This window comes from Pongo abelii, chromosome 9, assembly GCF_028885655.2.
Source record: "Pongo abelii isolate AG06213 chromosome 9, NHGRI_mPonAbe1-v2.0_pri, whole genome shotgun sequence".
NCBI lineage: Eukaryota > Metazoa > Chordata > Mammalia > Primates > Hominidae > Pongo > Pongo abelii.
Window position 1 is genome coordinate 1,334,721 of NC_071994.2, and position 25,494 is coordinate 1,360,214.

A 25,494-nucleotide genomic window follows, 5' to 3' on the forward strand; every position below is an offset into this window, starting at 1 on the left:
TCTCGTGCCCGCCTCTTCTCCCTGTGCTCAGTCGTGCTGCTTGGGCCGTGGGAGTGGAGCTCCTTCGCACAGGTGTTAGTCATCTGTGTTTCCTTAGAGATTTACCCGTCCGTGGCTCATTTAAAACAGTTGGGGTGTTGGTGGTTTTGTAACGAACTGGTCAGAGCACCTTCCATGAGAAGGGCCTTCTCCCCCAGTTCACCGGGGCTCCCCTGCTCAGGGTGTGCCGGGGGTTTTGAGTCACTTCTGTGTCTCCTTGGAGGCTGCGTGGCGTCCGCGGAAGTTGGCGTCTGTGCCGTGTGGTTCCGTTTATGGGTGTTGTAGAGAAGGCGCCGTCCAGAGACTGAGCCGCTGCTGAGGCGGGTGGGGGGTGTATGAAGGGCACGAGGACGCTTTGGGGGTGTCAGGTATGTCGGCCCCCAAGTCATGGTTTCACACGCGTGTGCTTTAAATGCGTGCTGGCCGTCACGTGTCAGTCGTGCCTCCACAGAGCTTCGCGAACCACCGAGATGAGGAGCTTGCCGGAGACACAGGTTTTCTGAGCACACCAGCGGCTCCAAAAGCAGAGGGAAGAGCCCTGCGTGCAGGTGGGGCGCTCATGGCGTCGGCCTCGCAGAGCGGTGACGGACGCAGAGTCCGTGTTTGGGGGGGTTTGTGACGTCGGCCTCGCAGAGCGGTGATGGACGCAGAGTCCGTGTTTGGGGGGGTTTGTGACGTCGGCCTCGCAGAGTGGTGATGGACGCAGAGTCCGTGTGTGGGGGCGCTGTGAAAGCACCCAGCGTAGTCAAGCTGCTGTGTGTGATGGGTGCTGGGCCTGCAGACCTCGGTGCTTTGAAGGCCCCACTGCTGAGCACAAGACGCCGCTTTTGTTGTCGTCAGGCTCTCTGGTCCCCGGGAGTGGACTTGGGGGCTGTGAATACAGGGGCTCACACTGTGTCTCCGAGGGCTGGTCACCCACCCAGGCACACCTGTGGCCCTGAGCCAGCACTGCCTGACGCCCGCCCTCAGGAGCCCCCGCCTGCCTAGGGTGGGGCCATGGGGGAGGCTGGTCTTCCATTCTCAGGGGCTGGGGGACACCCCTTCTGGTTGAGAAGGCCACAAGTGGGGCCCCCCCTGGCAGGCACAGCACAGCACCACCCAGACCACCGTGGCCTGAGGAGGAGCTTCGGCAGCCACTTGGTAGGAGGGCCTTCGACGGCCCTTTTGTGCAGAAGGTGGGTGTTCCCCGGTCTCAGAAGCCAGGGCCCTTGCTGGCTGGGGTGGGGGCTCCAGCCCAGGGCCCCGCTGAGTGGGGCAGGAGCAGAGGCGGAGAGAGCAGCCGTGCGTCTGCCTTTTCTGCTCCCATCACCATGGTAACACATGGAGATCTGGCAGGAAGGAGGAGGGGGCGGGATTTGGAGGAGGCAGCCCAGGTTTGGAGACCAGCTGGGGATCCTCAGGGGCCTAGGATGGGGGCTCCAGCCTCAAGCTGGCTGGTTCCTCCTCCCTGGTCACTGAGCCAGCCTTGCTGAGGGGAGAGTGGGCTCTGGACCTGCTCTGAGCTTCCTTCCTCATAGCCTTGCTCCTGGGCCAGATCAGCAGGAAAGCAGCCAGTGCCCCGCCATGGCCTGCCCGGGTAGAGTCCTGAAGCTGGGTCCATAGCAAGGGGCACAGTTCTGCCCCATCTGGCCCTAGTTTGGGGAAGGAGCCTGGCAGGGCACCAGCCTCACCCCGTGAGCCCTGAGGGCCACGCCAGCCGATGGGCACGTCCCCGCCGGCCCTGCACCCCGCCCTTCCTCCCTCTGCTCCCCAAGAGAGCCCAGGTCTGGCCCAGTGGTGGGCAGGGGAGGGGCCGCACATCACAGAGTGCCAGATGGCCACACACTCCCGGCCCACAGCTGCTCCAGCCGCGCCGCCACCTTCCTCAAGGCCAGACCTGGCTCTGCCCGCAGCCCAGCCCAGCAGGTGCATGCCACGCTCCCTGGCTGGCCAGGGCCCCTCAAGGGAGGAGTGTGTTCACGCGTGAGGGATGCAGCCCCCGCAGCAGGGATGGGGGACCTCGCCAGCCCCTGGTGGGCTGCACCTGCTGGGAGGGCCAGCTGTGTGGGTTCCTACGCTGGCACTGCCTGCCCCTGTGTGGGGAGGCTCCTGCCCATTGGCCCGGCCTGGCATCCGGGCCCTCGTCTTGCCCTCCCCAAAAGAGCTCTGCCCCCTGTGCTGCCCCGTCCTGTGGGGAACGTGGCCTTGGTCACCGGCCTTAACAGCAGCCGTGTGGTGAGTGAAGTCTGAGCTGTGCTGCCCCGTCCTGTGGTTGGCGGAGTCTGAGCTGTGCTGCCCCGTCCTGTGCTTGGCGGAGTCTGAGCTGTGCTGCCCCGTCCTGTGGTTGGTGAACTCTGAGCTGTGCTGCCGCGTCCTGTGCTTGGCGGAGTCTGAGCTGTGCTGCCCTGTCCTGTGGTTGGTGAACTCTGAGCTGTGCTGCCCCGTCCTGTGCTTGGCGGAGTCTGAGCTGTGCTGCCCCGTCCTGTGGTTGGTGAACTCTGAGCTGTGCTGCCCCGTCCTGTGCTTGGCGGAGTCTGAGCTGTGCTGCCGCGTCCTGTGCTTGGCGGAGTCTGAGCTGTGCTGCCGCGTCCTGTGGTTGGCGGAGTCTGAGCTGTGCTGCCCCGTCCTGTGGTTGGTGGAGTCTGAGCTGTGCTGCCGCGTCCTGTGGTTGGTGAACTCTGAGCTGTGCTGCCGCGTCCTGTGGTTGGCGGAGTCTGAGCTGTGCTGCCCCGTCCTGTGCTTGGCGGAGTCTGAGCTGTGCTGCCCCGTCCTGTGCTTGGCGGAGTCTGAGCTGTGCTGCCCCGTCCTGTGCTTGGCGGAGTCTCAGCTGTGCTGCCCCGTCCTGTGGTTGGCGGAGTCTCAGCTGTGCTGCCCCGTCCTGTGGTTGGTGGAGTCTCAGCTGTGCTGCCCCGTCCTGTGGTTGGTGGAGTCTCAGCTGTGCTGCCCCGTCCTGTGGTGGGTGAACTCTGAGCTGTGCTGCTCTGTCCTCTGGTCGGTGAAGTCTGAGCTCTTTGGTGGGCGGGGCCGAGGGAGCAGGTGCCCTCAGAAAATTCAAGACAGGGTCGGGTTGTAGGGAGGACGTCCAGTGGTGGGAGGGGCCCAGTGGAGCTGGGGTGTCTGTGGGAAAACTTTTACTGAGCCAGGGACAGTGGTTGGGGGGTCAGATAGGGCAGCCCCAGCCCAGATGGGATCCTCCTGCCTGCTGAGAGTGGGCAACGGTGCCCTGGCTGCACAGATCAACCCAGGCCCATTGGGTCACTAGCCCTGGCCACACACAGCAACCCCACGTCCCAGGCCCATCGGGTCTCTAGCCCTGGCCGCACACAGCAACCCCATGTACCAGGCCCGTCGAGTCTCTAGCCCTGGCCGCACACAGCAACCCCGCGTCCCAGGCCCGTCAGGTCTCTGGCCCAGGGCATGGTAGTGGCAGTCACTCCCGAGGGGCGGGACCGCCCACGGCCTCCCACCGTGCACGCCCTCCCTGACTGCTGTAGGCATGAGGGCTGGACGGGCGGGGCTCACTGCAGGCGCTGCCCCCAGCACCCCAGGCCCTGGCCTCCTTCTTCTCATGTTAGGAACCCACGTTCAGAACCCCCATTCCTGGGGAGGATGGGGCTGGGCAGGGACTGGGGTGCGTCTCTCCCCATCTCATGGCATCAGCTCAGACCTAAGCCAGGATCTCTGGCTGGAGCCAGCCAGATGTCTAGCTGCCATGAGCTCCCCTGGGGGCTTCTGCCTCCCAGATGGCCCCTGGGGACGGCCCCTCGGGACACCCTCTCAGGTGTGGTGTGCCCTGACCCCACTGTCCACTGGGGTCAGCCCAGGAGACCCTGCCTCTGGCCCACCCGTCCCACCCCTGCAGCCACTTGTGGGGGCCACGGGGAGACTCAGAGGCAGTGCCCCAGGACCATGGTAGGACACTCATACCTCTTGGAGGCCAGGGGCTTCTGCAGGGCCTGAGCTGTCTCTGTCCAGCCCCGAGGGCCCTGGCAGTGGTATCTCTGCAGGTGGAGGGGCCCTGTGCCCAGACTCTGCCCTGGCCTTCTGCCCTGGGAGCCCTACAGCCCACATGGGCCCTGGCATCCAGCTCCCCAGTAGAACTTCCCCAAGCCAGGAAGGAAGTGGGCATGGGCGTCTGGGGTCTGTGTGCCTGGAGCTGAGCCATGTGGCCTGGGCTCCCTGCACTGCCCACCACCCACTGACCCCGACCACACAGGTCCACGGCGGGGCCTGGGAAGAACGGGGGAACCAAGAGGAGGGGCCTGAGCTGAGCCTGGGGTGGTGGGGCCTGGCACCCCCCCTCCATCAGCCCCTCCTGCCGTCCCTGGGGGCATCAGTTGCCCCAGAGCCAAGGAGCAGCCCCAGGGGCTGGAGCTCAGGCGAGGACAGGTGGGTAAGGGACTGCTGCTGCACAGTGGTGGGCAGCCACAGTGCCCGGCTCTGCCTTCCGCCCCGAGGAAAATGGGCTGCCTCCCACACTGGACACACAGCGCTGGCCACTTCCTCACACGCTTTACTGTAGCCAGACTTGGAAATAGTCATGTGATCCCCAGGGATAAATAACTGCGTTTTCTCTATCTGTGCTTAGTTTAAAAACAATTGTTCATTAATTTAAAAGGAAGAGTTTCCCTTCAAACATAAAGACATTCAAATTAAAGATATTCAAATTTTTCTGTATGAACTAAGATTTGCGCTGGTCAAAAATACCACACCCCAAAGTTGCCATTGTTCCATTGTTTAAAGTTCTGCGTGCAAATAGAATCTCCAGAGGCCGGGCAGGAGGAGGACGGCCTGGGAGTGTCCAGGCTGCTTCTCCACCTGGACAGCTGTCTCCATGCCCCTGTGGCAGTTTGAGGCTGGGGATGCCACTGCCCCACAGTGTGCTCTGGGGATCTCAGGGCGCTAGGAACTTCCCTCTGCAGAGAGTTTGCATCACTGGGATCCCAGGATGAACTTGTGTGTGGAATGCAGTGTTCATTAGAAGCTAAGGAGCCTCAGAGTGTGCTAAGGTGCAGCTTCAAAGGCAGCAATTGTTTGGAACTTAGGCCAAGGTGGATTTGTGTTTTGGAAATGGCATATATTTCATCACTGACATTGTTTAGTGTAGGGTGATAAAAAGTAGACTGAATTTTTTTAATTAAAATGAAATTTGCATAATATAAAATTAACCATACAATTCAGGGGCGGTTAGCCCATTCACGGTGCTCCGCAGCCACCACTGTCTAGTTCCAGAATGTTCCACCCCGAGGGACCCTGTGCCACACGTCCTCTTGCCCCTCCTCCATCCGTGGGAGCGTGGCCTGCCTTCCGTTTCTGGACGTGTCACAGACATTGGTCCCACGCCGTGCGTCCATCTGTGTCTGGCTTCCTTCATGCAGCAGAACGTACTCAGGGCCATCCCTGTTGTCATCCCTGTTGGGGTTTCCTTCCTTTTGAGGCTGAACGCACTTCCCTGTGTGGACAGACCACATTGTTCGCCTGTTGTCTGCCGTGGACACGTGGCTGCCTCCACCTTGTGGCTCTCAGGAGTGGCATGCTGTGGACGTGTGTGTGAGTACCTGCATGGGTCCCTGAGCTCAGTGCCTGGGAGCATAGACCTCAGAGTGGTCATTTTGTCTTTACCTTTTTTTTTTTTTTTTTTTGAGATGGAGTCTCGCTCTGTTGCCCAGGATGGAGTGCAGTGGTGTGATCTCGACTCACTGCAAGCTCCTCCTCCCAGGTTCACGCCATTCTCTTGCCTCAGCCTCCTGAGTAGCTGGGACTACAGGCACCCACCACCACGCCTGGCTAATTTTTTGTATTTTTAGTAGAGAGGGGGTTTCACCGTGTTACCCAGGATGGTCTTGATCTCCTGACCTCATGATCCGCCCGTCTCGGCCTCCCAAAGTGCTGGGATTACAGGCATGAGCCACTGTGCCTGGCCCTGTCTTTACCTTTTTTAAAAAATTAGTTCATTTATTTTTCTGAGACAGGGTCTCACTCTGTTGCCCAGCTGGAGTGCAGCGATTTGATTCTGGCTCACTGCAGCATTGGCCTCCCAACATGCTAAGATTACAGGCTTGAGCCACTGCACCTGGCTTGTGTTTAACTTTGAGGAGCTGCCAGACTTTCTCATTGGACCCAGTTTTAGTCAGCCTCATTTGGGTTTTTAAAGGCCCCAAAGAAAAGGCAGCCCTAGTCCCTGCTGGACAGCTGGCACCCCTGCCTGCCTGGGGCCTGCTCTGCCCCCTCGGGTCCCTCACTTTCCTTCATAGAATTCACTGTCTTGGAGGAACCCGTTACCTGCTCGCTGCCCACAGGGTGGTCCCGGCAGAGGACTTGGAGTGGCTGCCCCTTCTGTTGCACGGGCTCCACCACGGCCTCCTCGGCCACTGTCCTCTGGGAGGGCAGCTGTGGTAAAGGCCAGAGCTCCCAGCTTTGGGCAGGTGAGTGCCCCTGGCAGTTTTGTTCTGTGATGTAGGTTTTTCAGACTGGGAAAAGTTGAGAGTTTCAAAGTCCATTGCCAGTGGGAACTGGAACCAGGCAAGCTGAACCAAGTTCATTAGTGCTCTTGGCAACCTCAGGGCTCACCTGGTGCACGGGGACGTTTGCAATGGCCAGGGCCTGGGGCCACCCGAGCTAGGGCAAAGGGAGGGGGAGGGATGTGTTTATAAAATTTCTGTTTTAATTTCAAGTACAATAATGTTGGCAGATAAAAACACACAAACCACAGCACTTTGATTTTGTCAGTAACTCTTAAGAGTATGGAGGGTCCTGAGCTGGGGGGTCTCATGGGCACAGAGTATGATGCCCGTGAGGACGTCCTTCCAGCCATGCTGCCCGTGGACCGCAGCATTGAGTGTTCTGTTTCCTGGGTAGCACGTCTGCAAAATCCGCTGTTTTGCAGAGTCAGTCTTTGAGAGATGCTCTTGTAAGAACAGGTTTTTAGGCTCATGTGCCCCCTTCCCAGTGCCCGTCACCCCTCCCTGAGGCTGTGGCCTGGGCTCACCTCCCTCGGACCGAAGGGCTTCCCACACGTCTGTGTCTAACACGTTCCCCCGGCTTTCATTTAACTACCGATGGCTGTATTTAGCCTCGGTTTTGGAGGATACTTTTGCTGAATGTAGAATTCTGGGTCTCCTTTGAATGCTTAGTAGGTGCTACACCATGGTCCTCTGCTGGTGAGAGGCAGCCACCACTGAGGCCCCAGGTGTGATGTGCATCTCTGGCTGCTTTTGAGGTTTTCTTTTTATCCTTTGGTTTTGTGAGTTTCGCAGTGACCCGCCTTGGTGTGTTCCTCCAGGTGTCTGTCCTGCTTGAGTTTCAGTGAGCCCCATGGATCCACGGGCTGATGTATTTAGTACATTTGGGGAAACTCTTCATTGTTCTCTCTTAAAATGTGGCCTCTTCAGCCAGGTGCGGTGGCTCATGCCCGTAATCCCAACACTTTGGGAGGTCAAGGAGTGCAGATCACGAGGTCAGGCGTTCGAGACCAGCCTGGCCAACATGGTGAAACTCCATCTCTACTAAAAATACAAAAATTAGCCAGGTGTAGCGGCAGGCACCTGTAATCCAAGCCACTCGGGAGGCTGAGGCAGGAGAATCGCTTGAGCCTGGGAGGCGGAGGTTGCGGTGAGCTGAGATTGCACCACTGCACTCCAGCCTGGGGGATAAAGCGAGACTCCATCTCAGAAAAAAATAAAAATAAAACGTGCTCTTTTCCCTGTTTGCTCTCTCCTGTATTGAGGGACTCTGGGAACAAGTGCCTTAGACCATGAGGGGGCCCCGTAGGCACCTGACATGCTGTGAGGTTCTCCACCTCCCTCTTTTGCTTTGGTGCTTGTCAGGATAGTTTCTGCTGGCTGGTCATCGAGGTCACTGTTCTATTGTACCCACGCTGAAGTTCAGCCAATCCACTGAATTACTTTCGTTTGTCTTTTTCTCCAATGAAATATATATATGTGTGATATTATCTTACCCTTTTCTGAAAATTCTAGCATTTAGATCACCTGTGTCCTGCTTCTGTTGGCTGTTTCTTCTCTTGAGAGTGGGTCACACTGTGTCCTGCTTCTGTTGGCTGTTTCTTCTCTTGAGAGTGGGTCACACTATGTCCTGCTTCTGTTGGCTGTTTCTTCTCTTGAGAGTGGGTCACACTGTGTCCTGCTTCTGTTGGCTGTTTCTTCTCTTGAGAGTGGGTCACCTGTGTCCTGCTTCTGTTGGCTGTTTCTTCTCTTGAGAGTGGGTTACACTGTGTCCTGCTTCTGTTGGCTGTTTCTTCTCTTGAGAGTGGGTCACCTGTGTCCTGCTTCTGTTGGCTGTTTCTTCTCTTGAGAGTGGGTCACACTGTGTCCTGCTTCTGTTGGCTGTTTCTTCTCTTGAGAGTGGGTCACACTGTGTCCTGCTTCTGTTGGCTGTTTCTTCTCTTGAGAGTGGGTCACCTGTGTCCTGCTTCTGTTGACTGTTTCTTCTCTTGAGAGTGGGTCACCTATGTCCTGCTTCTGTTGGCTGTTTCTTCTCTTGAGAGTGGGTCACATGTGTCCTGCTTCTGTTGACTGTTTCTTTTGGGAGGGGTCCCATTTCCCCACCTCTTTGCATACACTGTAATGTTTCATTGGATACTGCATGTTGTTTATTTAGAGTAGCAGTTCAGACTGAAGTAGGAGCCGTCATCCTGGAGGGGCTCCCTGCCTGTGTCGGGCACGTTGGGGGCTGCTCAGCCAGATCCAAACAGGACTTCAGCTGGACTGGGACTGGGGGTCCCTCCAGCAAATTTCTGTTCAGCTCTAACACATATCCAAGGGACTGAACCCCTGGGTGGGGAAGTTTTTTTCTTTTTTTTTTTCTGTAGTGCCATAAGTGCCTGTCACTAATAGAAGCTCAGTGAATACCTGATTGATTAACTGATTGATCGGTTGATTGATTGAATGCAGCAAGTGTCTGGGAGCTCCCAGTTACAGGTGCGTGTCAGGTGTGAGTCTGGGCACCGGGGTGGGCCTTTGCTCAGCTGTGTTTGTGGGCTCTGCAGGTGCGTGTCAGGTGTGAGTCTGGGCACTTGGAGGGGGGCCTTTGCTCAGCTGTGTTTGTGGGCTCTGCAGATGCATGTCAGGTGTGAGTCTGGGCACTGGGGGGCCTTCGCTCAGCTGTGTTTGTGGGCCCTGGGACGTGATTCCCTCTTGGGTGGTGTTTCCAGCCGCTGGCTGCCCAGGCAGCTCCAAGCACTGAGCTGTCAGGTCGATGGTGTGTCTATGTCTTTCTGTTACCTTGTTCTGCTTTGCTGGGAATTTTCTCATTTTTTCAGTCCTTAGTTAAATAGTTTCTTATTCTAGCAGTTACTATTATATTTGATGTCTTAGAGCATTTTTTTGTTTCTTAGTTGTTTTTGTAGACCTTGTTTATAGATGCAGCCACTCACTAAATCCTAGCACACTGGTACAATCAACAGAATTTTTGAAATACTCGTTTCTGGCCAGACACGGTGGCTCATGCCTGTAATCCCAGCACTTTAGGGGGCCATGGCGGGTGCCTCACTTGAGGTCAGTGGTTTGAGACCAGCCTGGCCAACATGGTGAAACCCCGTCTCTATTAAAAATACAAAAATTAGCTGTGTGTGGTGGTGGCATGCGCCTGTAATCCCAGCTGCTCAGGAGGCTGAGGCGGGAGAATCACTTGAACCTGGGAGGCGGAGGTTGCAGTGAGCCGAGATGGCGCCCCTACACTCCAGCCTGGGCGACAGAGTCAGATTCCATCTCGAAAAAAACAGAAACAAGAATGTTTGAAATCCTGATTTCCTGAGGGCTGGTGCTCCCGATTCTGCTCCATGCTCCGCGCCTCCTCCCGCACCCGGGTGCGTGGTCGTTCGTCTCCAAGGAAGCCTGGTTGAGTGCGGAGCCTCCTCTTTCTTGGATAAGAGGGAATGTTGTCTTGTCTGAGTCTCTGGAAGGCAGGGCCTCTGCCCGGAGGGTCGGTGTCCATGCATGCATGCAAGTGTGAGTGCGTGCGTGTGTGTGTGTGTGTGTGTTTGTGATGGCCTAATGGGCAGGAAGTGGGGCAGCCTTGTTAGGATGAGACAGATTTTGCTGCAGGGCCCGCCCCCGCTCTGCTGGGTGTGAACCCGACTACCCTTCTTGTTGGCCCAGAGAGGGGAGAGGCTGGCCAGGGCTGCCCCAACCTGTGCACACCCTTGGCAGATGCTCCAGGGTGTCTGCAGCCACACCTGAGGCCTGCCCTGCACTCTGGCTGACACAGACATTTTCAGTTTCCCAGGTCCCCTGGAGACAGGCGGGCCCAGGCCTACCCCCTGCCTCCTCTGCCTGCCTGCCTGCCTCTAGAAGGTTCTTGAATGTTTTGAGGTTCCCCCATCATGGCCAGGCTCCCTCTTGTTTAATTCAGGAAGGTTTGACAGGTGAGTGTGAGGTCCGCCAGCCTGGGCCTGGGCCCCTCCATGTAGGCCCTGCCTGACCCCCGTGACTCCCCCAAGTCCTGTCTCCACCCCCTTGGTCCCCAGATCCAGCCTCTTCCTCCACTGCCTGGGCTGTCCCCTTGGGACACACCTCCTCCCTGGCTGTCACCCTCTTTGTGGCCTGCCTGGGGGACTCCTCTGGTTACTCGTGTCCTCAGCTCTAGGTGGGGCCGGCAGTCCTGGGGGCTCAGCCTCCGTGTGGCATCCAGCCGGTGCCCAGCAACTCCCTGTTTTTCCACCTGACCTTAAGAGCCTGGCCTGAGCCTCTTACGGGGAGGGGCCTGTGCCCCCCAGGGCCCCCTCGGCCCTCCGGCTGGGTGCTGGCAAGTAGGTTTCAACCCTGGAGCCTGACTGGGGCCTCCCACCGGCATCTTTCATTTGGGTGCAGAGCAGAGAGGGGCTTTGGGATGCTCACAGCGATACCCTCAGATCTTTAGGATTCAGATCTTTGGGCTGCCTATGGGCTCCTGGCTTGGCCGACCCTGGGCCTCTTCCTGGTGCAGTCCCAGGCTGTGCTTTGGATCCCAGGCTGCGCTTTGGAGGGGAGGGACAGTGTGGGGGCTCTCTGCAGGGCCTGAGCGGAGCAGATTGATTAAATCTTGGTGAAGATTTAATCTTCACCCCCCAGGACGGGGTGTCAGGAGACCCCTGAGGCCAGGCATGTCCGGGGTCACACCCAGGAGGGAGGCAGGCATCTGCAGTCTGGCCCTGGCTCAGGCCCACCCTTGCCCATCTCTGGCTGCAGAGATGCCCGCCTCTGCTTGGAAGGGACCTGGATCCTGGAACAGCCTAGGGCTGGGAAGCTGCTTCCTCCTCCACAATCTGGTCCCCAGTGGGAGCTGCATCCCACCTTTGTTTGGGTGCTGGGTTAGGAGGCGGGAGCCAGGCAGAGGCAGGGGAGCAGCTGCAGTGCGTGTGAAATGCTTCAGGGTGGCATGAATTTAACTAGAGAGGTTCTTTTCCAACGTGAGCAGTTGTCTCCCAAGAGATGCGCCGCCCTTCCCTCTGTGCCTGGCACTGGTGGGTGGTGGAGGCTGTGGGATCTATTGATGTTCTGAGCGTGTGCTGAGGGCCTCGCTCCTTCCTGCCCTCTGCCCCAGCTCCTCTGTCGGGGCTGTTACCATGGGTGTGCGGGGTGGGGGTGCATAGAGCTTGGGTGCCCCCAGACTGAGGAGGCCGAAGGGTCAGGGAGCAAGGGCCTGGGTGCTAATGAAGGAACAAGGCTTCAATGTCTGCGGCAACTTCAGAGGCCCCTCTTGGGGCAGGTGGGAGGACCCCCAGCCTGGGGAGCAAACCTGCCGGCCCAGCACCAGGGTCTCTGCCGGAGATGTGAGCATGGCGGCCTGACCAGGGCCTGGGAGAGGAAGGGGCAGGTGGGGGCGGGGGCGGGGCAGGTGGGGGCAGGGGCGGGGCAGGTTGGGGGTGTCACTGGGTCTGCTGGGGGTCTAGCCTGAGGTTGGGGTGCCCCATGGGGGGAGGGTGGTCCCTGTGCCTGTGCCGCATCATCGGGTGTATTCAAGGTGGGGTCAGAGCCAACTGTGTGTCGGGTGAGAGCCCAGCCCAGCCCTAGCTGTGGGCCCCCCATGAGCCCCTCATGGGAGCATGCAGGTGGGTGATCAGGGGTGAGCCAAGTAGATTGGGGGGCAGGGGCTGGCCAGGCCTCATCGCAGCTCACAGCCCCCAGCCCCCTCCTAAGCTGTTTGGTACCCTGTGTGTGCAGAGTCCCAGGTGGGGCCTGCCCTCCTCCAGCCTCTCCTCCACCCTGTCTGCCGTGTGCCACCCATGGGGTGCTCTGGGGAGGGGTGGGGGTCCCTGTATTGCTGGGGGAGGTGTGCTGACCACAAGGGGAGCAGCTTATGGGGCCGAGGGTGGCTCAGGATGCATGAGGCTCTGTGGTGGGCCCTGGCGAGTGAGGAGCTGCGGGGACAGTGCAGAGGTGCCTGTGCACCTCCTGAGTTTGCAGTTGCTAAGGTGCCCACACCCCCAGGATGCATGGCTGACAGTCCCCACTGGGTGGCCTCAACAAGGTGTGGCCAGGGCGGGGCCTTCGAGGAGCTGAAGACCTGCTTCCAAGGACACTCCTCCCTGACAGTCCTGTCCATGGTGCTGGAAGAGCTCTGGTAGCCCCACAGGCAGGCAGGCCTGACCGTCCAAGGCTCAGCTGCCTGTGGGGAACTGGACACACTCCCTCCAGAGTCTCACTTTTGCCAGCTGTTTGCCCAGTGCCATGTCCACTCCCCAAGCCACGACCAAGGGGGTGATGGAGATGAAGCTTATGCCAGCCCCAGCTGGGGGCCGCTGCCCGCCTAGCAAGCCCCACAGCCAGTTCCAACCTGGTGATGTGGTGTCCGGAGGATGGACCTCGAGGTCTCTCAGACCTGGGTTTCTGAGCTCCTCAGGTGTCTGTGTCCCCTCCTGGGAAAGGGAACAGAGCTTTGTGAAGATCAACGGGAGGGCAATGCAGCTTGGGAGCCTTAGCTCAGCCAGAGAGCAGCCCGGAGGGTTGATGTCCAGGTACCTCCAGGGCCCATGCACCCAGGACCTCCCTGAGAGCTGTGCCTCCAGGTACCCAAGGCCTCCCCCAGAGTGGTGCCTCGTGGGGGATGCGGTGCCTCGTGGGGGACATGGTGCCTTGTAGGGGACGTGGTGGAGACGGTGGGGTCGTGGCCGTCCAGGCTTCAGAGACGGCAGAACCGGGGACCCTCCCGCATGTCCTGTCCTTAGTATCTTGAGGCTAGGGGTGGGTTCGAGACCTCATAAATACTTCAGTGCGGAGCCTTCAGTTAGGAGCCGAGGCCTCTGGCCGGGTTCAGGCACATGGAGAGTGTGTGTGGGGAGAAGTTCTGAGACTGTGAGGGGTAGGGGTGTGCTGCGGCCACAGTGGTCCTGGAATTCGAGGTGCCTTAGGAGGTTCATGATGAAGGCCGCTGCCCACGGACAGTCGTGTGAGCGGAGGACGGCACTCGTGAGCTCTCTGGGGCTCCCCAGACCCGGTCGCTGAACAGCAGAGACATTTCTTTCGCATTCTGGAGGCGGGAAGTCCAAGATCCAGGGTGGGCTGGCTCTTCCGAGGCCTCAAGGAAGCCCCGCCCCAGGCCTCCCCCGCTGGGTGTTCCCGGTTCCCCAGGCTTCCCCCGCTGGGTGTTCCCGGTGCCCCAGGCCTCCCCCACTGGGCGTTCCCGGTGCCCCTCGGACTGCAGAAGAGCTCCCCCACCCCCACCGAACCTCACGTGGTGCCCCTCCCCACTGTGTGTCCCCAGCCACACTTTCCTCGGCCTTTCTCTGATAGGAAGGCTGGTAGTTGGGTTTAGCATCCACCCCAAATCCGGGGCTATGTTATATTGAGATCCATAACTTAGAAACCTCTGCAGAGGCTGTTTTTCCAAGTTGGGTCACATTCGTGCGCCCCAGGCATTGGGACACACATCTTTTTGGGGTCACCATTCCACCCCCGCATCCTCCAGCTGTGATGTGGGGACATGGTAGACCCCTCGGCACCCCTGTGGCCTCCGGAGCTGCTCCGTGAGCCCCACCATTCCCCTGGAGTGACAGCGGGTCCTGCCAGCCAGGTGGAGGGAAGTCTCTGCTGGCTGTCCACCTGCCAGGCCCTCACCCCCCCACTGCCTCATGTGGGGGGTGCCCCAGCACTGGGTGGGTCTGAGTGTGGGGGCAAGAGGAAGAAGGACAGGGAGAGCCAGGTGGGGACAAGGTGTCCTTGCGGGGTGGCCCCCACCTGCCCTCAGAATCCCTCCAGGCAGACAGTGGGGGCTGTGTGGCCAGTGTGGGAGTTGGGGATAGGTGAGGGACCCCCTTCACTGGGGTGGGGCCGAGCGGCAGGAACTCCCCCAACATTGAAAGGAGAAGGGTCCAGGACCCTTCGCCAGGACCTGGGCTGCTTTGTGCCCCGGCAGGACGGGACAGCTACACACCTGCTGCCCCACCCTCCATCTGCATCCAGCCAACAGGCGTTCCTCCCATGCTTCACCCTCCATCCTGGCCTGGGAGGCCCAGGCTGAGGACCCGTTGGGACTGGTTGGACAGAGGGAGTCCTGGGGGCCAGGCAGGGCCCTGTGGAGCCTGCTGGGGCTCTGTTCAGACAGATGGGGGCTCTGGACCTGGGCCTCTGCCAGGTGGGCTCCCTGGGACCAGCTGGCGGGGGGGTGGGATGCAGGGGCGGAGCAGGACCCCCTGGCCTTCATGCTTCCCCTTTCTGGGGCTCGCACACAGCACCTCGTGGGCCCAGAGTGCTGGCGGGAGGGGTGTTCTCCCCGCCTCCATGGGCAAAGAATCTGGGGCCCTTGTCAGAGACCGCGGGGTCGGTGGGATTGGCGCCCAGGCCCTGCAGAGACCGTGGGGTCGGTGGGGTTGGAGCCCAGGCCCTGCTGTGACGCCACGTGTTTCCCACTCAGCGAGGCTGTTCCTGCCAGGCGTGGGGACTCGGACCCCGGTCCTGAGTGCTGCCCGAGCCCTGGGATGGGAAGCCTGACGTCTGCATCGTCCTGCGCTGCGTGGCCGGTCGGTCCTGGTGCTCTCAGCACTTGGAGTCTCAGCTCCCCGGGTCATCAGTCCAAGCCACTCAGCAGGTGGCTTTGGCTTAAGGCCTCTGAGGTGGGTCTGATGAAGGCGTCACCCAGGGCTGCCTAATCTGCAGGCTGGGCTGGAGGGGCTACTTCCTGGGGGGTCCTGCAGGCTGTGTGGGGGCCTCGGGTCCTCAGCACGTGGACGCCCTGCAGGGCACTGCTGCCAGACATGCCCACTGGGCTCCCCTGAGCTCCCCAGAGTCCAAGAGGAAGCTGTGGTGTCCCTGTGATCTGTGGATGAGGCCCACTTGGTCCCAGAGGTGCGGGTTGGTGACAGCGACGGGGCAGGTTGTCACCTGTCCTGGTCTCTGGGAGCTGCCTCGGTGGGGTGGAGGCAGGGCAGGCCTGTCCAATGACCCCACCTCTCAGGACGTTTCCTCCGTGCAGCCTGGGCCAGGGGCCACGGGAGGCTCTTCACCTACAGGGGACGCATTCAGCACCAAGGTCAGCAGCCCATCCCGAGCCCCCGACACCCCCGCTCGTCTCCTGCCCTGCGTCCTCTCCACTGGCCTTGGGGTAGATGAGCCGCCCCCGTCCTTTCTCTCGGAACCCGCCCCCTTCTGGGTGAGGGTGGGTAGCAGACACCTGACAGGGCCCCCAGGTGGCACTCCAGGCCATGGCATTGGGTGTGCACCGTGGAGATGGGAAGAGGCGTGGGGTGGGGGAGGGCATGGGGGGGACGCTGAGCTTCCTGGGTATGCCTGCCCCGGGGCCGGTGCCTTAGGCTTCTGGAGAGCGGATTTGCGGCCTCATGGCTGGGGAGGGCTGAGGTTCTGCTGTCCGGTGTGGTGCCGTGGTGAGCACACCTCACCTGTCCAGCCTTCCCCCTAAACCCAGTGCTCCGGACGGTGGGCCGGCCTGGCTCCTAGCCTGTGCGCGCCCATTCAGGAAAGCAAACACCAGCACACACGGGTCCCTGTGGGGCCTTGGGTGCTCTGGGCACCCAGCTGCGTGGGACGGGCAGGGCCACGTGGCCATCAGGGCCTGGATGGGGGCCTGGCACGCAGCGGGCACTGGGGATGTGTGCGGGGCGTGCTCTGCTGGCAGCTGGGCTTGGGTCTGTGGGGTGTAAATACCTGAGATGGCCCCTCCAGAGGAAAGAAGAGGCTTGAACTGTCACTTTATTCCTTTCAGACTCCGCAGGAGACAGGACACGCTGGGGAGGACGCATGTAGCCCTCGGTGGGGTGCCCAGTCCTGGCAAATCTTGGTCTTGAGCCTGGTTCTGTCCCAGCAAATCTAGGGTGTGCAGGGAAGGCCCTGGGGTGCTGGGAACTCGCAGAGGCCCTGGGTGAAGGCGTTGCGTGTCTTCTCTGCATGACTCCTGCCTGGCCCTGGGTGAAGGTGCCCCATGTCTTTTCTGTGTGACTGTCACCTGTGAGGTGTTCTCCCTCCAGTAGGTGGTTGCTGGCAATGGGGGTGGGGGCAACGGATGGACCAGCAGCCACGTGGTGGGGAGCAGAGAGGGCCTGGGGGGTGCAGACACAGTCAGGATGTGGCGGGGCCGCTCAGCCAAGGGCAGATGGGGAGGGCCCTGGAGTGGCCAGCAGCAGGCAAGCGCATGAAACGGGACCACTCTGCCTGGTGGGAAGCCCCCTGAGTCTGCATGCGAGGGATGGGGGGGCAGCACCCCAGGCTGTCCCCATACCTGCTGCGCAACTTTAGTCTGGTGCGTGCCGGGGCGGTGACAGGGCTGCTCAGGGTCCTTCCCCACTGCCAACACTGCCACCTGCCCTAGGGACCCCTACCCAAGCTAAAGAGCAGCCGGTCCAGCTCTAGGCTGGCTTGGCTCCTGGACCTGCAGCCCCCCATCCCCTCTCTCTCCACAGCCCCACTGGCTTCCTGGGGGCAGGGCGCTGCCAGCAGAGCTGCAGAACTGAGCCCTCACTGCCCCTCCAGAATGTGCCAGCCCTCCTGGCACAACCCTGCCTGCCAGCCCTCCTGGGTAGCTGAGTGCAGAGGCAGGGGCTGTCCTGCTGCCCCGCCCGGCCCAGGCAGAAGGCCCCTCACTTCTTGGCCGGCCTGGGACTTGAGTCAGGGTCTGCTCTCAGATACCACGTGCAGGGTAGTCCTGGGGCTCCCTTTGACTCTCCTGGCTGGCTCAGGAGCACCTGGGGGCACCCGTGTTAATGTGCTAGTCTGCTCCCTAAGGCCCAGCATCCTCATGGCATATCCGTGGCTTCCCTGGGATGCCCTGGGGCTCCACATGCCCAGGCCCTTCCCTGTGGGGGGCACAGGGAGACCCAGCACTCTTGGGCACCCGCCGGCGCATGCTCCCACAGAAATGGGGCCTGGCATGAGCTGCTGGCCCCCGCTGCTGTGCGCCGCCTGCCCCCTCAGGGCCCTGAGCAGTGATCTGTGGCACAGTGTGCCTTCCCTCTCGACAGCCAAGCCTGTGTTTGTGTAAAGACAGTAATTAGACATGGACTCTCAATTGGAAAATAAGCCACAGTGAGTTGCAGGGGGAGATGATGAAGGGTGGCCCTGGGCTTCCCCACTCCAGCTTCCCGTACCCCATCCTTCAGGCTACGGTCCACTCAGGAGGGCCTCTCACAGCACACTCCCCACTCCCTGCCTCCAGAAAGTGGCAAAACTGCTCATAACCCAAACATTCTGCTCAGAGAACCTCGGAGCTGGGGGATACCAGGACGCAGAGGCCTGCACTGCTGCCTAGGACCCCAGGAAAGCTTTACCTAGGAGGGACACCTCCATGCTGGGCTCTGAGGAGTGTGTAGAAGTCTTCAGAGTACAGTAATGGGGAAAGGACTTTCTAGGCATAGGGGCAGCAAGTGAAAGAAGATGGAGGCAGGAGGAGTGGCCAGAGCTCCAGGACGCAGCTGGGGATGGCTCTCCTGCACCCCAGCTTGCGTCGTGGCTGCCTTTACCTGAGCCACTGTGAGGCTCCTGAGCATAGGCAGGAGGCTCTCGGTGGCTGTGGCTCCTCTGACTCTGTTGCTATTCGAGAGGCCACCTGCAGCCCCCAGACTCCAGCCTCGAGGACGTGGGCAGGCTCTATGGATGCGGCAGGCCCACCCCCAGTGACTCCATCCCCTCCATGGCCTCCTCTGGGAAGGTGGGGGCTTGCCAGGAACGCCTTCTTCCACATGGTGCGCTGTCCTCACAGCCCTTCTGAGCCACATGTGCTGGCAGGGAATGGAACCAGCTTCCTCATCTGAAATGGGGGTGAAGGGGGCCCCACTCAAAGCAGTGCCTGGAGCAAGGCCAGTGCTCCGAGACTTGGCTGTCCTGATTTCTGGTGGGCCCAGCAGTGTCCTTTCAATATCGGCTTCTGGGAAGTTGGCCCAGGTGGCTGTCAGGCTCCCTCCCATTTTCAGTCCCCACTTTCTTTCCTTTTCTGGAGGCGGGACTGTGCTCTCCACACCTTTTGGCTCCTGTCATTCAAGGATGTGTGTGCACACTGGGAGTATGCCTGCATGTTTGTACATATGTGTGCATGATGGTATGTGCAAGAGGGAGTGTGTGTGCACTGCGGGTGTGTGCATGTGCACTGGGGTGTATGTGTGCATTCGTGTGTATATGCATGGGTGTGTGTACAGGTGTGTGTACTGTGTGTGCATGGGTGTGTGCACACAGGTTACTGGGGGTGTGCACTGGGTGCTTGTGTGCACTGGAGGTATGTGTGTCCCGTGTGCGTGTGTGCACGGGTGTGTGTGTGTGCCCTTCGCATGTGGGCGTGTACACTGGGTGTGTCCCGGGTGTGTGTGTGTGCACGGGTGTGTCCTGGGTGCGTGTGTGTACACAGGTGTGTGTGCACGGATGTGTGTCCTGTGTGCATGCGTGTGTGCACTGGGTGTGTCCTGGGTGTGTGTGTGCATGGGTGTGTGTCCCGGGTGCATGGGCATGTGCATGGGTGTACTCGGTGTGTGGGCATGTGCCCATGGGTGTATGTGCATGGGTGTGTCCTTGGTGCGTGTGCACAGGTGTGTGTGCACGGGTGTGTGTCCACTAGGTGTGTGGGCGTGTGCATGGGTGTGCGTGTGTGCACGGGTGTGTGTCCTGAGTGCCTGTGCACATGTGCACTTGGTATGTGCACTGGGTGTGGGCACAGGGGTGTGCACTGGTGTGTGTGTGCATGCATAGAGGTATGCACACATCTAGGGGTGTACACAGGTGCGTGTCTGTGTGTGTGGCCACATGTGCTGTTCCTGCCCAGGGCCCTGCTGCTCTGTAACCAGCATCCTGCCATGCTCAGCAGTGAGCATCTTCGGCGGTCTGATCAGGTTTTGCCAGTTTAACAGCTGCCCTGTGTTCTTGGTGGCTGTGCCCTAATGACTTCCCTCCTGTGTGGGGCCATCTTTTGTGAAAATGCAGAGCCACCAGGGCCTCGTCACCCACCCTGGGAATGCTGTCCCGGTGCCCTTCGGGGCTTTGACCACAGCCTCCCTCCTGCTTCACCCCGTACCCTCATGATGCCCTGGGGCAGGGTGTGGGCCCTTCATCCTTTGGGGTCTCCTGATCACTCCTGAGGGGTCTCCTGAGGGTGCCTCGTGCTGGGCATTTCTGGGTCATTTCTTCCCTCCTTTGGGAGCCTCTGTCCTGACAAAATCCTCCCAGGAGTTTGTCCTGAGAGTTTTTAGGAGCTCGATGGCCTTCGGACCAGAGGCTTTTGTCACGGACCACGCCTTAGCCTTGCAGCCATGTTTGGGGGACATTGAGCTCTTTTGCTCCTTTCCGTTGTGGGGCTGTCTTTCCTGCAGGGACTCCTGCCCTGGGGTGCAGGCCAGCCTCGTGCCTGGGGAGGGGTCCCCCTGCCCTGGGGTGCAGGCCAGCCTCGTGCCTGGGGAGGGGTGCGCTGTGGGCACCTCCAGCCGCCCTGGATTATGGATGAAGGGTGCTAGGCCCTCCTGAGTGCTCCTCTGGCTGAGTGAATCACAAGCCTTGTGCTGGATCAAAGGCCTTCAGGGAGAAGCAGCTCTTCCTACATGAGCACACCCTGCTGAGGCCACCCCCCACCCCCGACACTGGGCTCCCCTCTGTGCCCAGCTTGTGTCCCCACCCGGCCTGCAGCTCCCCCTGCCTCTGGGGAAGCCCGCGTCTTCGGCAAGGTCCTGGGTCCCCCACCCCGCCTGGGCTCACCCAGATCCAGGCGTGACACCACACAAATGAAACTGACAGGGCAAAATAAAGCCAAAAGCCGATGGGGCCGGAGGAATGGAGGCTTGACGTGTGAGACGAATAAAGGATTAATTTCCCATAAAAATCAAAGGGCTCTTGCAAATTGGTAAGAAAACGCACACATGTGCGTGCACCAGTATAAAAACGAGAACAGGAAAGGAGCCCAGAGCAAACTCACACGGTCAGTAAACACCAGTGACGTCCTGCGGGTCACCAGGGCGAGGCCGAGTCTGGGTGAAATTTGAGCACAGCGCGTGCACGGAAGGATGGCGGCCACTAAAGCCCAGTGGGAACACCAGCCAGGATCTGCGTGTCTGGGCGCTCCTAGGAGTGGGATCTCCTGTGATAACCTGGGCCAGGCTCTGGGTGTCTGGGCGCACCTAGGAGTGGGGTCCCCTGTGATAACCTGGGCAGGCTTTGGGTGTCTGGGCGCTCCTAGGAGTGATCTCTGATAACCTGGGCCGGCTCTGGGTGTCTGGGTGCTCCTAGGAGTGGGGTCCCCTGTGATAACCTGGGCCGGCTCTGGGTGTCTGGGCGCACCTAGGAGTGGGATCCCCTGTGATAACCTGGGCCGGCTCTGGGTGCTCCTAGGAGGTGGGGTCCCCTGTGATAACCTGATCCCCCCATGGTTCCAACATGTCCCAACATGGAATGGCCCGTGAGTGCACCTGAGGACCTTTGATGGTAGCAGAGGGCCTGGGTTGTGGGCGCCTGGGGGCATCTCCAGTGTCAAGGCCACAGCTCGGGCCAGGTGGTGCTCAGGGATGTGGCCGGGCTGTCCTGGGCAGGGGCAAGTATCTGGCTGTGAAAAGAGTGGGGAGAGGAGAAAGGGAGAGTGGGCCGAGGCGGGGAGGGGGACCAGGACCGTGTGCCCAGCCAAGGCACATTCCCAGAGCACCCTGCCTGCCTTTTAGGTGGGTCTGGGAAGGAAGGGGCTGCGGGACTGCGGAGGTCTAGGGCAGTGCTGCCTGGGGAGCTACCCAGGGCCCGTCCTGGTGTCCTGGGGTGAACACAGGGCCGGGGCTCAGGTGCAGAGCAGCATCTCGGCAGAGGAGGGGTGCCGGTGGGGGTCTCAGCAGAGGAGCGGTGTCGGTGGGGGTCTCAGCGGAGGGCTGCAGTTGGGGGTCTCAGGGCGGGGTGTGTGGGGGACGGCCTTCTTGGGCCAGGCAGGCACCTCCAGGGCACCCTGGCTCCCAGCTGAGGGTGGCTGAAGGCTGGAGGGAGGGGATTTGGGTGCTTTGGGACGGGAGGACGAGTGGGGCCACAGAGACCTGAGAAGCCCAAAGGGCCGGCGTGCAGGGAAGAGACAGCTTTGTAGGGGCAGCATGACGCCAGCACTGAGCTGTTCTGGACAGCGACCCAGGCGGGCAGGGGCTGAGTCCAGCCCTGGAGCGGGTGGGGCCCCTGCTGCCCAGGACGTGGGAGGAGGCCCCCAACCTGCACTGTCAGGCCGGGTGCTCGCTGCAGGCGCCCTGGGCGGGTCTGAGCGTGGCTGCTTCTCTCCCGCAGGCCTGGTGAAGCTGGGGGTTCACTGTGTCACCTGCCAGAAGGTGGCCATCAAGATCGTCAACCGTGAGAAGCTCAGCGAGTCTGTGCTGATGAAGGTGGGCGGGGCCGGGGAGGGAGGCGGGGCCGGTGGTGGGGTGGGGTGGGGTGGGGAATAGCACAGGGGTGGGAGCCAAGGTTGCAGGGACCTGCGGAGCTGAGTGCGGGGGGGTCCTGCAGGCTCCTGGGCTGCCACACCCCTGCTGGCCCCCTGGCAGGGCGCCTTTACCCTTGCTCCTCCTCTCCAGCCCTGCTCACCTTTCTCCTGCCTCCAAGCAGAGTGGGCACCCCTGAGGGAACAGGCCACAGCTGGGCAGTTCAGTTGCTGCATGGACCTGCTGTGCTAGCAGGCAGGGCCTCAGTGTCCCCAGCTAGAATGGAGAGGAGGCCCCTGCTTCAGAGCACCCCTCTACTACCAGGGCCCAGCTTGGCAGAGGGGAGCCCCACCTCCCTCCTCCACTGGGGCCTGGCCTCCGTCGGCTCCATGTGGTGGTGTCTGGTCACTGTGGGGACCGGGCAGGCCCCCTGGGTGGAGGGGTCCTGGGCTCTGACCCACTTCTCAGTGGGGAGGGGGCTGTCCCGGCTGCTGGGAAGCCTGACCCTGGGTGTAGAGAAAGACTGTGGCTCCCAGCTGCTCTGGGTCCCGCCCACAGTGGGACCTGGGCTGGCAGTGTGGGACCCTCCCAGCACCGGGGCCGGCCGAGCCCCATGCCCTCCCTTCCCCTCCATTCACTCCTTCGCATGCAGGGCTTCAGGGCTTCGGGTGGGGCAGGACACGGGGACGGGGACAGTGGGAGTAGCTGAGAGAGGGGAGGCTTGTGGAAGCTGCTGGTGGTTGGGGACTGTGACATGTTGAGCACCCCCCAGCTTCTGGGGGTGTGGAGGAATTAACCAGACTAAACTGGGGAGGCCTGGGGACTCTACGGGGAGGTGGGGGCGTGTTAAGGGCTGCTGATGGCTGCCTGGATGGGGCTGGTAGGGTCCCACCCTATCTTGGAGGAGAAACAGTGGCCCTGGGATTGACGGGGCCAGGACAGCGCCTGGCAGAGAGACCCAGTGTGGGGCGTAGCTGGGGAGAGTCCCATGCTGAATTTGGGAGGTGCGTGTGAGCCCCAAGTAAAGGAGGGTCTGGGGATGCGGGGAGGGGAGGTGTCCCTGTCACCTGCAGGCGCCGTGCACAGATGCCCACCTGGGAGGGAAGGGCTTGGGGACAGGCTAGCCAACTCACCAGGGCTGGGACCCCATCAGAAGACTGGCCCCAGCTCCAAAGCCTCGTCCACACTGGCTCCTGAGTGCTGGGACCCCAGGCTGTGGCCTCGGCTGGCCCCACCACTGACACGGCGACTCCTCTGCTGGGCGGAGCACCAGCTGCCCGTGGCCAGGCTTGCATGTCTGAGGGAGGGGGCCCTGCCCTTACCTCGGAGCAGGACTGGTTGTCCTGAGTCAGGTGCCCTCCAGGGTCACTTCTGCCTCTCCCTGGGGCCCTCCCCACTTGGGGGACAGTACCAGCTGGGAGCCTGTGGATGGCGGGCACGTGCCCTGCCCATGGCCTGCACACCCACTCTATGCCCCACACACACAGGATGCCTGCCCCCACCTCATGCTAGTCCTGAGCCCACAGAGGCCTGTCCCGGCCCCTCCTGTGAGGCCTCCACTGTGAGGAAAGACGGAGCCCAGGCACAGCCTGCCTGGAAGGGCCCTCCATCTGACTGGCTGGGAGCCTGGGAGGCCTTGTCTCCAGCAGCTCCAGGCCCCATTCCTGAGGCTGGGCTCACAGAGAGGCCCGGGCTGCCTGCCTTCCTGGGCAGGGTGGGGAGGGGCCCTCGTGCTCCAGGGGCCCCCAGTCCTCAGCCCTACAGGCTGGTGACAGCCCGGGGGCCTGGGCTCTCTCCACTGAAGCCCCTGCCCTCTGCCCTCTCCACCAGCCAAGGCCCCGGCTGAGCAGCCCACATCCCTGCATCCCCCAGAGCTGGCACCAAAGGCCCCTGTGTCCCCCAGAGCTGGCATCAAAGGCCCCTGCGTCCCCCACAGCTGGTACCAAAGGCCCCTGCGTCCCCCACAGCTGGCACCAAAGGCCCCTGCGTCCCTCACAGCTGGCACCAAAGGCCCCTGCGTCCCCCACAGCTGGCACCAAAGGCAGTGTCTGTGGGAAGCGATGCGTGCCCCAGCCCTGTGAGCGTGACGTGCTCTCTCCCATGCAGGTGGAGCGGGAGATCGCGATCCTGAAGCTCATCGAGCACCCCCACGTCCTAAAGCTGCACGACGTTTATGAAAACAAAAAATATTTGTAGGTATTGCTGGGTCTGAAGAGCTGGGGTGGCGGAGGTGGTGGCTGTCACTGCAGGGGTGGGTGTCCGGGGCTTGGGGAGCACAGGGGCTGGAGGCCAGGGGCTCCTGCTGCATCCCAGCAGCCCTGGCCCTGCCAGCATGAACACCTGCCTGGGTAGGGTCTCAGCCCAGGCCGCTGTGGTCTCTGCTTCTTGACCAGACCGGAGACTTGCCCTGTGGAGGCTCGCAGAGCCACCAGCCTAAGGCCGGCAAGGGAGAACAGGGCCTTCTGGAGGGGGAATAGGAGTTTCAGGGTAAGGGGCAGGAGCACCTGGCCCTCCCCACATGGCCATGCTGAGCCTCCTGGCCTCTGTCCAGGACTTCCCCAGCCCCCCTGAGCCACGTCTCTATCCCTGAGGCTCCCTCACACGAGGCACAGCCACCAGGATCCCGCCCTGGCTGGACCCTGGCTGCCGAGTGTGGCTGACCGTGTCACCTCCACAGCTGCTGAGGCCAGCAGAAATCCCCACCCTGTCCCAGGCATGCCTGGCTGTGAACCCCATCCCCCTACACACAGCCTCAGGGAGCTCCTGGGAGTGGGCACAGTGGGCACTCACGGCAGTCTCCTCTGTGTGCTCTGATGGGGCTTTCCCACGGATGAGGGGCTGCTGCCCGAGGGCTGTCTGGCCTTGAGCCCCATCTGACCCTCGCTGGTTCCAGGGCGGCGGCGTGACCTGCCAGGTGATCCCAGCCAGGCGTCTCTGAGGCATCAGGCACTGAGGGAGCAGGGAACATACAGGGCTGGGCTGGGGGCTGCCCTCAGGGTGAGCTGGCTGAGGGCCTGGCTGAACCCAGCAGCTCCCCTTCCCCCAGCAGCGACGTCCGTGCTCGCTCTGGCCTGAGTTTCTGCATTCTCGTGGGGAGCATGTGCAGGAGGCCATCTCGTGTGTAGCTGGGGAGAGGAAACCCAGGGGTGGGGTGTGGGGAGTCTGCCTGCCCCACCGTGAGCAGAGGCTGAGAAACTGTCACCAGAGGCCTAGGGGGGCAGGGGTGGTCCTGGCCCTGATGCTGGCGAGGTGGACTGTGACGAGGGGCACGGCTTCCTCATTGTGACACAGTGCCAGTGCAGCGGGGTCCTGGGGAGGACTTCTCGGAGGGGCGGGCACAGCAGGCCAAGGCCCAAGAACAGGAAAGAGCCCAGGAGGTGGGCACGGCCGGGCTCACAGCTTCTCCCGAGGTCTGGCCCTGGGTGTTGTCCCACCCCCTCTGGACACCGTGTGGCCTATGCTGAGCCTTGGGCCTGGCCACTCCCTGCCCAGAATCCCACCCTGTGGCCCCCACCACCTTCCCCTGCCCTGGGGGGGGCTTCACAACTTCCCCTGCCCTGGGGGGGGGCTTCACACCTTCCCCTGCCCTGGGGGGGGCTTCACACCTTCCCCTGCCCTGGGGGGGCTTCACACCTTCCCCTGCCCTGGGGGGGGGGCTTCACACCTTCCGCTGCCCTGGGGGG

General features: G+C 61.4%; 1 protein-coding gene across 15 annotated transcripts in view; it reads left to right on the forward strand.

Annotated features, from left to right (window-relative positions):
* BRSK2 (BR serine/threonine kinase 2) overlaps nucleotides 1–25,494 on the forward strand; it is a 70,779-nt gene that overhangs the window by 20,564 nt on the left and 24,721 nt on the right. For 14 of the 15 annotated variants that reach the window (XR_008510971.2, XR_008510970.2, XR_008510975.2 and 11 more), the window contains exons 2-3: nucleotides 21,681–21,775; nucleotides 23,918–24,003. Coding sequence is in view for 10 of the 15 variants with exons in the window: in XM_054524091.2 (XP_054380066.1) it covers nucleotides 21,681–21,775; nucleotides 23,918–24,003 (181 nt within the window). In the remaining 5 variants the exon portion in view is untranslated. Of the gene's footprint in view, nucleotides 1–21,680; nucleotides 21,776–23,917; nucleotides 24,008–25,494 lie in introns of all 15 variants that reach the window. The other variant, XM_054524092.2, reaches the window with a different exon arrangement.